This window comes from Callospermophilus lateralis, chromosome 14, assembly GCF_048772815.1.
Source record: "Callospermophilus lateralis isolate mCalLat2 chromosome 14, mCalLat2.hap1, whole genome shotgun sequence".
In the NCBI taxonomy this organism is placed as follows: domain Eukaryota; kingdom Metazoa; phylum Chordata; class Mammalia; order Rodentia; family Sciuridae; genus Callospermophilus; species Callospermophilus lateralis.
In genome coordinates, this window is record NC_135318.1 from 56,250,130 (window position 1) to 56,264,612 (window position 14,483).

At 33.7% G+C, this 14,483-nt stretch overlaps 1 protein-coding gene across 2 annotated transcripts in view; it reads right to left on the reverse strand.

The window, feature by feature from the left end:
* Nucleotides 1-14,483, reverse strand: part of Gfpt1 (glutamine--fructose-6-phosphate transaminase 1) — a 67,536-nt gene that overhangs the window by 33,693 nt on the left and 19,360 nt on the right. Inside the window, exons 5-12 of one of the 2 annotated variants that reach the window (XM_076833027.2) lie at nucleotides 13,358-13,416; nucleotides 11,785-11,919; nucleotides 10,387-10,448; nucleotides 9,287-9,366; nucleotides 9,030-9,083; nucleotides 5,290-5,395; nucleotides 3,172-3,335; nucleotides 2,133-2,228 (exon numbers count right to left, since the gene is read on the reverse strand). In XM_076833027.2, coding sequence (XP_076689142.1) covers nucleotides 2,133-2,228; nucleotides 3,172-3,335; nucleotides 5,290-5,395; nucleotides 9,030-9,083; nucleotides 9,287-9,366; nucleotides 10,387-10,448; nucleotides 11,785-11,919; nucleotides 13,358-13,416 — 756 coding nt within the window. The remainder of the gene's footprint in view (nucleotides 1-2,132; nucleotides 2,229-3,171; nucleotides 3,336-5,289; nucleotides 5,396-9,029; nucleotides 9,084-9,286; nucleotides 9,367-10,386; nucleotides 10,449-11,784; nucleotides 11,920-13,357; nucleotides 13,417-14,483) is intronic. The other variant, XM_076833028.2, reaches the window with a different exon arrangement.

Genomic DNA, 14,483 nt, shown 5'->3' on the forward strand with positions numbered 1-14,483 from the left:
GAAGGAAACCCTCAATGTTATACAAAATCACATATAAGAGGTTGTGAGGGGAAAGGGTGGGAAAAAACAAGGGGGAGAACTGAACAACAGCAGATGAGGTAGGGAGGGGAGGGGAGGGGGGATAGTAGGGGATAGGAAAGGCAGCAGAATACAACAGTCACTAATATGGCATTATGTAAAAATGTGAATGTGTAACTGATGTGATTCTGCAATTTGTATTTGGGGTAAAAATGGGAGTTCATAACTCACTTGAATCAACTGTATGAAAGATGATATGTCATGAGCTTTGTAATGTTTTGAACAACCAATTTAAAAAAAAAGAGAGAACTACAATGAACTACACTGAACACATGAATGCCCCATGAATGCTGAGAAATGTAACCTTTGGCAAGATATTTAAACTGACAAGGCCTTGATTTCCTCATCTTAACAACTAAGACTGCAGGTATCTTGTTTTTATTATAGAACTTTTATGCACATTAACAGAGATAATAGAGATTTTAAAAGCCATGAACTTCTAAGGGTTGAGGCTAGAGCTCAGCGTTATAGCATGTGCTTAGCATGTTCAAGGCCTGGGATCAGGGGGTAGAGAGGACAATACACTTCTCACAGTTTATTTTATCTTCTTTCCTTACAAATCTTTTTCCTGATCTTAATTTCATAAATACCACAGTGGTATTTACTACTACTCTCCCAGTTCTTTCAACTCAACCATCTTTGACAACCCCTTCCTTCACACAGCTAAATGTAGGTCCTATTTCTCTTGTGGTCCCCACCTCCCTCTCCTTTCCCTGTACCCCAGACAGGACAATATGCTAACTGACAACTGCATTTCAGCATCTCACTCCTCCAGGGGACAGTGGAGAGTGGTACCCAGCCACCTCAGGAAAGCATAGTGAGCACCAACATTGGCTCCTTATCTATGACAATTCTGTAACTTCTACAAAAAGAGGTACCCCAGCAAGTCCCCACATTAGAATGCATTCAAGGCCCTCACAGAAGTTCCTCTCCCCTTCATTCCTAGACTTCTTTTTATTCCTCTTCAAGTACTAGGTCCAGGAGACAAACTAGACTACAAACTATTTCATAAATATCTTCCTCATTCTTTTTTCACTAGTTCCCCTTAGCTAACGCTCTTCTACACAACCTACATCCCCAACAGATCTTCTCTTATAGAACCTTCCAAATTCTTGAAAACCCATACCTTCCTACTTCATGAAGCCTTCCCTGATCACAAAGCCCCCTTCCACAGACTCATTCTCTACCTCCCTAAATTCAACATTAAACTTAAAGCATTTGAACATTAAAATGAGTTTCTAATGTCAACTATCATATTTTGCCTTACTTTAAATAGTTAATTATATATTCATCCTCACCCCTAGATTATTAGTATACCTGAAGGACAAGACTGTATCAGATATCACTTTCCTATTCACTCAAATCTATAAGAGGAGTTTGAGACTGATCGTCTATGGCCAAAGTGCTTTTACACATGGTCTAAAGAAAATATCCACAAACAAAACTAATGTTGAACTCTGCCCTCTACCTTAAACATGTACAGGTTAGACCACATGGCATCAGAATTACCTGAGATCCCTGGGGAAGTTTACATCTTTATTTATTTATAACTGGAAAGAGAAAATCTAGTCTGGGTAGATACATGTAAGCTTCCCAGTAGGTGGACCAGATATTGTTCTTAGAATTCAGTGCGAAGGATAGTGCCCAGAACTGTCCTGATAGTCACAGCAGGTTCCCATTACATAAACTTTGGCATTTTAACTATTTTAAAGCAAAAAAATAAGTAGCACCAACTACAGTCACTGTTGCATAATTATCACTGTCGTCCATCTCCAAAAGTTTTTCACCATACCAAACTGAAACTCTACCCAGTTTAAACAATAATTCTTTCCCCAGCACCTGGCAACCATTAATCTACTTTTTATACTTATGAATCTTACTATTCTAGATACCTCATATAAGTAGTTTCATATACTAAAGGATTAACCATCCATGATGGGTGGAGGCCACAGTTGTTTCCCAAGGCTACAAAGGACAATAAATATTCAGGTGACTAATGGCACCCCCCCAACACACACAAGAGACTTTAATACAATAATGGCTTATGTCATTACCAGTGTAGTCATCAAAGTTGACTCTTCCTCTCATCGTGTTCACAACAGACTCTGGCTGCTCAAAAATTTCCTTTTGCATAAATGAACTGAAGTTGCCTAAGTCATAGAAATTATATAAGGTAAAACAAAAATTAATAAGCCCAATAAAAAGAAATTTGTACCCAACTGTCTCCTTTAACATAATCTTGCTAAATAGAAACAGTATTCACACATGATTGCCTAATGGACTGAAGGCATATATTTTACTCTATGTGAGAAAAAATGAACAAGTAAGAAAAGTCTTATTTACTTCATACCCAGGATATACAGTTAGAGCAAAAAAAAAAAGGGAAAAAATATAAGCCTAATTTTTAGAGTCAGTCTAGGTCTAGGTTCAAATCATGGTTTTATCCTTTACTATCTTAACTGGGGAAATTCCTTAATCTGTAAAATAAGAACAGCAGTTACTGCATTGTGTACATTGTGGTACAGATTAATATAGCAAAGAATATGACATATAGCAGTCATGCAATAAATGTTGACTTTTATTCCCACAATTCAATCAGAAAAGAGAATAAAAATAAAAACCATAATTATCACAATAGCTACCAACAACAAACATTATTCAGGATTCACTAAGTGTTTTTGGCACTATTCTGAAGTGTATTAAACTCTCTTAGTACTCAAAACAACCTTAATGAGGTAGGTTCTATGAAAACCATTTTATATATGAAAAAACTGAAGCATGGGGAGAATACAAAAAGAATGAGAAAAAGAACACATATAAAACAGAAGAGATATAAAATATCTTGAAAACATCAGGCACTATTAATCAATCTATTTTTCATAATGTTAGAACCAACCATGAATTAGTTTGAAGAACTACTGGAAGAAATGCAGATAATTTCTTTAAAGAATCATCTCTTTTCCTGGGACTGTCCCTTCATTAATCATATGGAAGATATCACTCAGCAATATCGTTAGATTCATTGGTAGGACAAGAAAGAGAATATCTCCTTTCTTTAAGGACACCAAGCTACAACATGACAAAAACTTTCACCCTTCATGATCTGCTGGAGTTCCATTTGGAGGGTTTGCACAGCTCGAGCAGGATGATCTCCTGCAGTACGTTTAATTCGATGGATAGAAAGACGGCCATCCACAACTGCTGCAACGTCATCATCTTCTAGAAAGATGACACGATTGGTGTGTTCAATGACAGCACTAGAAAATGTTCAAGGAGATATAAATATCAATAATCAAGGATCATTCTTACAAACAAAAACTATCATTAGGATACACAAATCAAATTTAAGCACAAACTCCAGGGTGAGAAACAACTCAGTGGTATAACACTTGCCTAGCATATGCAAGGTCCTGGATTTAATCCTCAGTACTTCAAAATAAACAAACAAATACTCCACCATCTTGCAATACTTTTGTTAATTTTCTAGTTATCAGTGCTATCCCTCCCTTTCAGGGCAATGTTGGTGGAGGTGATGAGGGTCACTGCAGACAAAAAATAAAACAAACTCTGCCTAGCAAAATAACTAAATTAGATTAGATCAGAAGGCAAGGTTATTTCCTCCTTTTTCTACCCATCAGAAAATTCTGCAATTTTAACTCTAAACATTTCTCAAAATTTCCTTCCAAGTCCACTGTCATAAACAAGTACTAACTGCCATCTACTCTTACCACTGCAGCACCCTAACTAGTTCACCCACATTCTCTCTTACCTTCCTCTACACATTCTCCTTTTCTGCCATAATTGATATCAAAAGGCAACTCTGATCAAGATGCTTCCCTCCTGCAACAAACCACTTCATGACTTCCCTCTGGCTCTTAGGAAAACATCAAAATGCCTTACCATGAGCCCTACACTTTCTTCTCCAATCTTTTCTCCCACCAAGATTCCTCTTATGCTCTATTCCAACCATACTCACATTCCTCCTGAATTCTCATAGGATGAGCCACCTGTAGAGAATGAACATTCTTTTCTTCACCCCTTCACCTATTTAATTCCTATTCTCCCCTTAACTCTTCATTTAGGCTTCATCTCCTTGACAAAATCTACCCACAAAGGACTGTATCACCCTGTTAAAAGTATTCTGTAGCTTTTGTCATAGTGGTAATTTTATGCTTGTGTAATTGGTGTTTAAAATTTGTCTCCTCCATTATGGATGAGCTCATTAAGGGCAAGTAATACTTTAATTTTTATCATGTTTCCGGAGGCTAGCACATGGCTTTGCTCAGAGTGTTCAACAGAATGCAAGAATGAATGAAAAAAAATGGTATACTTTTGCAATTTCCAGTTTTTTTAAGCAGTAACTGTCAACTCTATAGTAAACCAACTGACTACACATCTTACATATCTGTAAAAATTAGAAAACAGTGAAGCTTGCTTCCTTACTAAGATAACACATTCCCTGAAGTCCTACATGGTATCATTTTCTCATTTTCATTATTGCCTCTTATCTTCAGGCTCAGTGACTAAATCACATACTTACTGGCAATTTGAGTAATTCCATTTTACCCCCATTACTACAGTATTTTATTTATAAATGAATCTAAACATTGCAACACATTTTCTTTCAAAATAACTTAGTTTAATACTAGTCCTTTAGAGAAATAATTATGCTCCAAGTTCATTCCAAATGAATAAAAAAAAATAAGAAAATGAGTGTCCATATTAAGACGAAAACTACAGAATGGGGAAATACTGGGCAATGATATTGGCCAAATTCTATTGCTACACTGTGTACCTGTATAAATATGCAACAATAAATCCCACCATTATGCACAACTATAATGCACCAATAAAAAATACAGGAAAAAAAGACTAAAATACAATGGTTCAGCAACTATACTATTAATTGTGATAGTAACCAATCTAATTCTACTCTCTAATCTAAGATCTCTCCTCCCTACAAAACCTAAATAAGCCTCATGAAAGAAAAACCAAAAAAAAAAAAAAAAAAAAACACAAGTGCTCAAAAGTAAATACACTGGAACAAGTCTCAAAAAAAAAAAAAAAAAAAAAAAAAAATATATATATATATATATATATATATATATATATATATATATATATATAAAATACAAAATGACTTCTTCCTGAGTTTCTTTTACATAAGAAGTTTTAATAAAAATTCTCTGTGAATCAACTAAGGAAACTCACCTTGCATCAGAAGCAAAGTAATATTCTACTGCTTTTTCTTCAACAGGGAAAAGGCAAGTGGTGCTGTCCACACGAGAGAGATTGCAGCCTCCTTTCTTGTCTTTGCCTAGAGCACACAGTTAATGTGAATTGGCAAATATGTAGAAAATCATGCCTGATATAGAAAAATACATAATTTTTTACAAAATCAACAACATAACAACAACAATTTAAAAAAACCATAGCAACACAAAATTATTTCAGCAACTTTTAAATGCCGGATAGATACCTTATTTCCATGCAATAAGCAATAAGAACAGACCAAAAGTGTAGAGTGAAATAGCAACTATAAAAGAATGCGTGGCAGATAACAGTACTAGATTACAAAATTTTTAATGTAATATTTCTTTTCAAATCCAATAATTCATTAATACCATCAACTTTTTTAAAAATCAAAAATAAATACAGACTAATCTTAATCTTTTTCTCACACCAAACGTGATGGACTTAAAACATGTAAGTTTGTGGACCTATATTTATCACAAAAATTACATTAAAAATATCAAAACTATAAAATAATAATAAGTAGTGGCAAATTAATCTTCATTGTCCCATAACAAATTTCTCTAGATTTCAATAGCAAATCAGCTAACAAATCATGTTGTGGTCTACACTAATGTCTGATTTAAAAACAAAATAAAAAAGACATATCTCTCTAACTATGGTACATCCTACAAGAGACCTACTATCAGACACAAGAAATAATACAGACCAAGAATCTCTCCTGTGTTAAAATTGTATTTTCTTATAATTCTTTTAAGTCAGGGTAGAGTATGGCCCCTTTGTAATGTTAGCACCTTTTTAATTCTAACACTTCAAAATTCTGGCATCTCTACTTAATTTGTCAAGTCAGTGATAGATAAGGTTTTTTTTTTCTTGTTTATTTACACCTAAAGTGAACATGAGGAAGCATGTTAATGTTTGACAAATTAGCCTATGTAGGAAAAAAAATGTATTAAAGACTCTATAATTACACTCAAGATCCAAAAAAAAAAAAAAAGGCTCCATTCTCCAGGACATAGTAGACCTCATAACCTATCAACACAATAGCCAGATTGTAAAAACTCATCTTCTAAAATGCACATATAAAGACTTGGAAATAACTGTTATTAAAAACATATATCCAAAGTTCTCCACCACCTGTAATTATTTAGTGTATTTTAGGCATGAAAATTAAAAATAGTTCGGAATTGGGGTTGTGGCTCAATGGTAGAGTGCTCCTCTAGCACGTGCAAGGCGCACATGAGTTCAAGCCTCAGCACCACATAAAAATAAAGGTTTAAAAAAAATGAAATAGTTCCTCCCACCTAAATTCAGAATAGGAGAAGACATCAAACTTTAAAAAGTAAGCATAATATAACATCCTAAAAAAGACAACATTATGGAAAGGTAACATATCAGTACTTGCCATTGTTTTCAAAGGTACAGCTTGAGGGAACTCTCTAGGGAAGAGTACTGTCGTACATCTTGATTATGGTAGTGATTAAACAACTGTTTGCTTTGACAAAACTCTTGAAACTGCCCATCAAAAAATGAATATTATTGTATCTAAAGAAAAGTGAAAGCACTGCAAGTGTAACTCAGTAACAGAGTGTATGTCTAGCATGCACAAGGTCCTGGGAAGGAAAAAGAAAATGAACTTCAAGACAAGTAGAAAAAGCCATGCACAGTGGTGCATGCCTCTAATCCTAACAACTTGGGAGACTGAGGCAGGAGGATCACAAATTCAACAACTTAGCAAGAACCTCAGCAACTTGGCAAGATAAAAAACAAAAGGACTAGGGCTGTAGCTCCATGGTAAAGTGCTCCTGAGTTCAATCCCCAGTACAAAAAGAAAAAAAAATCAAAATAAATAAGATATTCTAGCACTTATATTTAAAAAAATATATAACTAGCTTTGTATATAAAATGTCATAATAGGGTTGAGCTTCACTACAAATATTGATAATGTACAAAAGTACAATTAATCACAATATTAAAAAAGAATTTTTTATTTATGTAACACCTATACAGCTTTTATAATATCCAAAATGTTTCCCATGTATTGATTATCTCATCTGGTAGAAGTGGAATACAGAGAGAAAGGAGGCTTTAATTTTATTTGGTCAGTGATCACACTGTGAAAAAATGGTGAAAGTCTAAAAGGCAGCCCAGAGTTCTCTCCTTACACAACCCCTTCAGTAAGAGGCCTCACTAAGCCACACATTATCTACCTTGTGAAATAGTTACTCAAATATAATCTATAAAATTTTCTTCTGATTTCTTAAGACTAACCAATGTTTTTCATTATTTCTAAAAATAACCCAAGACAACTTACAATATATAAAGAATATATATACACAAGCAAAATTAATAACAGAAATCTGGAACTCTGGGTCCAAATTATGTATTCTCGTTGGCAGATATTTTTCTTCTGGAAAGACCAGAGAGTGGAGTGGGGTGCAATGGCGTACGCCTGTAATCCCTGTATCTCAGAAGACTGAGGCAGGAGAAACATGAGTTCAAGGCTAGCTCAGCAACTTAGTGAGGCCCTAAGTAATTCAGTGAAACCGTCTCTAAATAAAATACAAAAAAGGGCTGTGGATGTGGCTCAGTAGTTAAGTGCCCCTGAGTTCAATCCCCAGTACCAAAAAAGGAAGAAAAAAAAAAGACAGACTAGGGAGTGGGAACAGGGATGGGGGAGTGGCAGGGGAAGAAAAGAACTTCTAACATCTCAAGATTGGGGAGGTCACTTAAGAAAATAACTTTCTGCTCTAGATAAAAGAACAAATGTAGACACCATCAAAGGCAAAAGGGTTTAAAGTTCTTTGCTAAATGTTTTCCAAGAAACCAAGAATGTATAAATTTCAATTTCCTGAAACTACCACTCCCTATCTTTTACATAGAAATCTTCTTTTAGCAATAATGGTTGTCACTTTTATATATAATCGTATCAATAAAATGGTCCAGAGTTCATATAGGTAGAAGTCCTATTAAAAAAACAAAATCTCAATGGGTATGGTGGCACCCATCTGTAATCTCAAAAACTCAGGAAGCTAAAACAGGAGGATCACAAGTTTAAGCCAGACCTGGGCAACTAAGTCAGACCCTGTCTCAAATTCAATGGAACAAAGGGGCTGAGAATGCAGCTCAGGACTGGGGATGCAGCTCAGAGTACCCCTGGTTTCAATCCCCAATGCAAAAAAAAAAAAAAAATTCAAGTAAACCTCAAACACAAAATAATTTCAAATTCAAATAAAGCCAATCAAAATATCAAATGACATTATTTTTAGATAATAAACTGATGCATAAAATAAAGACAAATGTATTTTCAGTTAAAAGCTAGGCTAAATTATTCAAACAACTACTCTTAGGTTCAATTTATAATAATGTAGAACACAGTGGTTTTTTTCCCTAATATAAGGAGGTATTCCTACATGATTTTAAAAAACAAAAGAAAATACTTTACAATTTCAGCTGTTTTCTCAAATCTCAGAGATTTTAATAAAACAAATTATTAAAAGCAGTTTTCTAAATGCCAAAAGCAAACAGACAAAATATATTCTGCAAATTAGAAAAAATAAATGTCAAAATGGTTCCCCACAAAATAAGCACATTTTTAGAGGCCCAGCACAATCATTCACTCCAAGAACAAAGAATTAGTAAAGAATGAACAAAAGAGGATAAGACTTCTCCCCATCCATGCACAGTGCATTTCCCACCTCTTTCTCCCTGTGATCCCCACCGTGTGAATTTTGATCCAATCTGAGTTCTAGCTAAGGATATACAACAGAAAAAATAATTCTACTTGTCAGAGAACTCACAAAAACAAGTCTTTTTTACATCTAGACAGAAATATATAAGTACATATGAATTTGAGCAAAAAAGCATTTATTCCAATTTAAGGAAAAAATTCTTTATATTTACTGCACTCAATTTACACATTTTCCCCATTGGCATGATGTAAGAGCAGTTTTACCTGTTCTATAAAGTATTGGAATGTGATCAGTAGAAAGCTTATGTTCGCTCCGCACACCAATCAACAGGGGGCTACCTCGTCTGTAAATCAAGTTAAGTCAGAATTAAACCATTTTTACAAATAATATACTAATATAAATAATATTTTTACAAATAATATATATATAAGTAATATAATAATATATTAATAATGCAATCTTCAAAGTTAATGAATCAATATTCTTCAAGAAATGTTTTAATTCTCCCTTCAGATATAGTAAACGAAATGGTTTTGCAAATTAAGACCCACAGGCCATGCTCGTCTATTTCTATAAATAAGGATTTCTTTCTGTTATTTTTAATTGACAAACTAAAATTGTATTACTAAGAGGTTACTGGAACCCAGTCATACCCATTCTTTCACATACAATGTACGGCTGCTGTCACACTAGTACAGCGACACTGAATCTACAAAAGAGACTACTTGACACAGAAAGCTTAAAGCATTTACTGTCTGGCCCAATCCAGAAAAAGGCTGCCAATTTCTATTCTATAACACCATACTTGAAATTTTTCTTTTTAATGTTAAATGAAATTTTTCTTTTGCTTCTACACAGAACACCAATATATAATGATCTCTTCAGCCATCCTGCCTTTTATTTCAGATTAAAGATCCATCTCTCTCTGTCTCTCACCAAATCTTAAGGTTCCTCACTGTTTTAAAAAGACTTCATGATTGGTTTTAAATATCCTGGCAAAAGCAGTGATGGTACAATTTTCTAGGAATCTATCTGGAACATATATTTCTAAAAAATATGAAGAAAGGGGAAGTTTTGAGTCTGAAATTAGAGAATACTAAATATCCAAATTCACAAAGTAAACACAGTTAACCTACCCAAAAGACAAAAGGCCAATTATTTATGCCAAAATGCATTTACTTTATTAAGGGATTCTGCTAAATCAGAGAGTGATGTAACAACAAACATGGAGGAGTACATGAAAAATAAACACTTACATGAATACCTCTAAGGAAAGTCATAAATAGGCTTCACAAAATAACCCTGTCCCTCAAATGTTTCAAAATACATAATTATTATTAGTCATTATTAGATTTATATGTACCTTGTGCCCACTGCTTGCCCAGGAAAATGAACACTTTTAAATACAAGTGCAAAAGCACCTTCCTATGGGGAAAAAAATACATTAGTAATACTTATAATCAATTACCAAATGCAAAATGTTTGAAACATTCTGGCTTCTTTCATTCACACAAGGGCTATTTTACACTAGTTTATAAAGAAGCCTGAGTTTCAGGCAAACAGTCCTGAGCTTTGGTATATACAAGACCAACTTTTAAAAATAAGACCACTTTCAAAATATGCTTAATAGATAATGGCTCCAAAATCAGACCATTCGAAAAAGTCACCTTTGTATACGTTGCCAACATTTCTCAACAGATACATCATATCCCATGCTACAAATTAATAGCAGGAGGATAGAATAAGAAAAGATTCCAAGCTCAGTATCCAAAACCCATTCTTTGCCCTAGTAATTATAAACCACTGTTAACTTTCATTCTTTTTTGACCTTGATATCAATAATGTAAATACATACAATCATGATTATTAACTTGCACACCACTGTACCCTGTCAAACCAACCTCCTGAGGGACAGAGTCTAAAGAAAGGATAAAGGAAGAACCTGAAGTAGAAGAACAAAAAACCACTATAGAACACAAACTAGATTATACAGTAAAAAGAAGAAAAGGCTGAGAAGGCACACTACTCTGCTATGGGTAAAGGGAAGGAACAAACCTTGAAATTCACCAGCATCCTAACTCCTTCTGCTACAGACTTCATAAAGTTTGGGTGGGAGGAAAGGGTTGGATCATATTAGGGAAGGAAAGGGCTTTTAAGTGGGAAAGCTAGAGTTATATATGTAGGCATCAATATGGATTCAGACTTTTGTGGCTCTTGGATGTCTTTAATCTTTACTTAGGGCAACTGAGATGGATTCAAAAGAATAGTGATTTTTCCTTAGACTGGAAAATACGTTCATATGGAGGTACAGGGCCAAGGAAAAGTGTGCCCAAAAGAAAAAAAAAATTCATTATGCTGACTGAGAGACATGCAGACGTTATCCCAGAATAAGATTGCATTTTGCTGAAGGTACTTGTGCTAAAATTATTGGTTGGAAGCAAAAGAGTGGTAATTCTCTACCATGTGTGCTGTGTACATGCATGTGTCATGTATACAAGTGTGCATGCATGCTGTTTTCAGACAAACTTACTCTTCAATCTCACTACACCAAACTATAGTGAAATAAGTAGAATTTTAAGAGTTGAGGGAGGCAGTCAAATCACTAAGTCAAACAAAATCTCAAAATTATTTAAGTTGAATTGTTTTACATATGGAAATAAAGGCCAAAAATAATAAATTAGCATAGTTCCTATTTATAAGATTTAAATAATTTCTCATGATCAATGTTAGGATAACCAGATTTAAAAGTATGGTTTAATACCAATTGTTGGATAACTCTCTCCACCAAGGTAGTAAAACTGATATCTTGACTTTCCCAGTTGTCATACATGTACTTAACAAGCTTGGCAATTGCTTCTGTGTCTGTTTCAGATTCAAAGTCATAGCCTTTGCTTTCCTAAGGGCAGGAGGGAAAAAAAATACACTTAATAAGAAAATATGATATCCAAATCCTTTCTACAGTATTTTTTCCTCAAAAATCTCACTAATTTTTAATAATTTTTAAATATTTTTTTTTAGGTGTAGATCCTGAAGATCAAACCTGGGTCCCACCCATGCTAGGCGAGTGCTCTACTGCTGAGCCACAATCCTAGTCCCAATTTTTAATATTTTTAACACCATATTTCATTGCTCAAAATAAAGGTCACCATCTGATTACAATGAATCCAAAATAAAATGGTATTCTGTTTAACTGAACATATACTTAATTTATATAAATATATGCCACAGGAATTAAAATAAATTTTAAATAATTAAAATATAATGAAATATGTAACACTTAAAACACCAGTTTTTCTTTTTCTTTTCTTTTTTTTTATTTATTTTTTATTTTTTTTAAATATTTATTCTTAAGTTTTAGATGGACACAATATCTTCATTTTACATTTATGTGGTGCTGAGAATCGAACCCAGTGCTTCGTGCATGCTAGGCAAGCATTCTACCACTGAGCCACAACCCCAGCCCCTCTTTTTCTTTTTTAAAGAGAGAGAGACAGAGAAAAGAGAGAATTTTTTAATATTTATTTTTCAGTTTTCGGTGGACACAACATCTTTATTTTTTATTTTATGTGGTGCTGAGGAACGAACCCAGTGCCCGGCGCATGCCAGGCACTGCTTGAGCCACATCCCCAGCCCAAAACACCAGTTTTATAATGAATATACCAGTTCTTTTTTAGATGATGGTATAATAAAATAAAACAGTCATGAGCTATATGTGGCTATCTAAATTTAAATAAAATTTAAAATCCAATTTCTCAGTCACACCAGGTCAACAGTCTAATGTGGATGGTGGTTACTGCAAAAGAAAAAACAAAAAATGTTTCCATCACTACAGAAAGCTCAATTGGATAAACCTGAGAAGGTCACCAGTATAAATCATTATAATAGAACATATGGCTAGTTAGGACAAAGATCTTTCATTTAATCTTTACTGGCTCTTGTTATATGTACTAGAATTTTTAAAAATATATCAAATAGGGACTTTCATAGCAAAGATGTACCAGAAAAAAACTCTTAAAAATTTTTTTTTAAAATTTTTGCATTGCCAGGGATCAAACTCAGCACCTTGTGAATGCTAGACAAACACTTTACCTCTAAGCTACCAACCCTCAAAACTACAATTTTATTTAAAGTTTGGTCACTTATAATAAAGTCAAATAATTATTGCCTTCTCATATAGGAAAACAGAATTGTTCCAGTCAATAAACCATCAAACTCTTGAAACTGTCTTAGAAATTATCTGATCATACTAAGATGGTGTTGCACATCCTAAGAAATAATCTCACTGATCTAGAGATATTCTAGAAGACAGTGTCTTTTGAGGTGACTTTACTTACCAAAAACTTTTTCAAGTCCTTGTAGTTGGTGATGATTCCATTATGAATAACAATAAATTCTAAAAGGTATAAATAAAAGCATTGAGATGAAAAGTTTGATAAATGCTATAATTAACTATTATTATGAACAGATTTTTCTTAAGTCTGTACTTCTTGGTGGAATCAAGTATTATCTATTTCTCATTATTAGATTATCACCAGGTAGATTAACAGTATTTGTGGCTTAGCAGGAGTATATTGTGCTAGGATAGTGCATATAGCAAGAAAACAATAATAAACTGGAATTCTAAAGACATTAATTTCAGGTGAAAGGAGAAAGTTTACTGGGCCTGTTTCCTCATTTGCAAACTGAGAAAGCTGAACTAATTAACTCTTTTTTAATATTTATTTTTTAGTTATAGGTGGACATAATATCTTTATTATATTTTTATGTGGTGCTGAGGATCGAACCCAGTGTCTCACTTATAGTAGGCAAGTGCTCTACCTCTGAGCCACAACCCCAGCCCCTGAACTAATTAACTCTTATTCTCATTTCTCAGTTCATTCTTTTCTCAGTATAAATTTAAAGAAAAGGCCTTTCAAAACTACTACAATCATCTGATTTACTCTGAGTTAAAAGATCTAAAATTAAGAAACTCACCAAGAATAACCAGATAGTTATTCAGGATTTTTAAAAGTATTTGTTTATTTATTTATTTTAGTTGTAGTTGGACACAATACCTTTATTTTATTTAGTTATTTTTATGTGGTGCTGAGGATCGAACCCAGGGCTTCCTGCGTGCTAAGCAAGCATTCTACCACTGAGCCACAACCCCAGCCTAGTTATTCAGTTTTATAGTTAAATTTACTTGCCTGAGATCCTGATTTTTCCTGGAATGTCACATAAAAATTGACAAAATATCATTCCAAGAGCAAGTAAATATGATTTGGGAATTATTTTAACCTATTCTTACTAAATAACTTATAAAAATGTCAGAATAAATAATCAAGAGTCAATAACATTATTTATAGCCACTAGCAGAGTATGTAAAACTACCCATGTGGATTTATTAAAGTTCACATGTCAGGAGAAAAATTACTAAATCCAATTTTTTTTCCTCCTTTTTGAGATGGGGTCTCACTATGT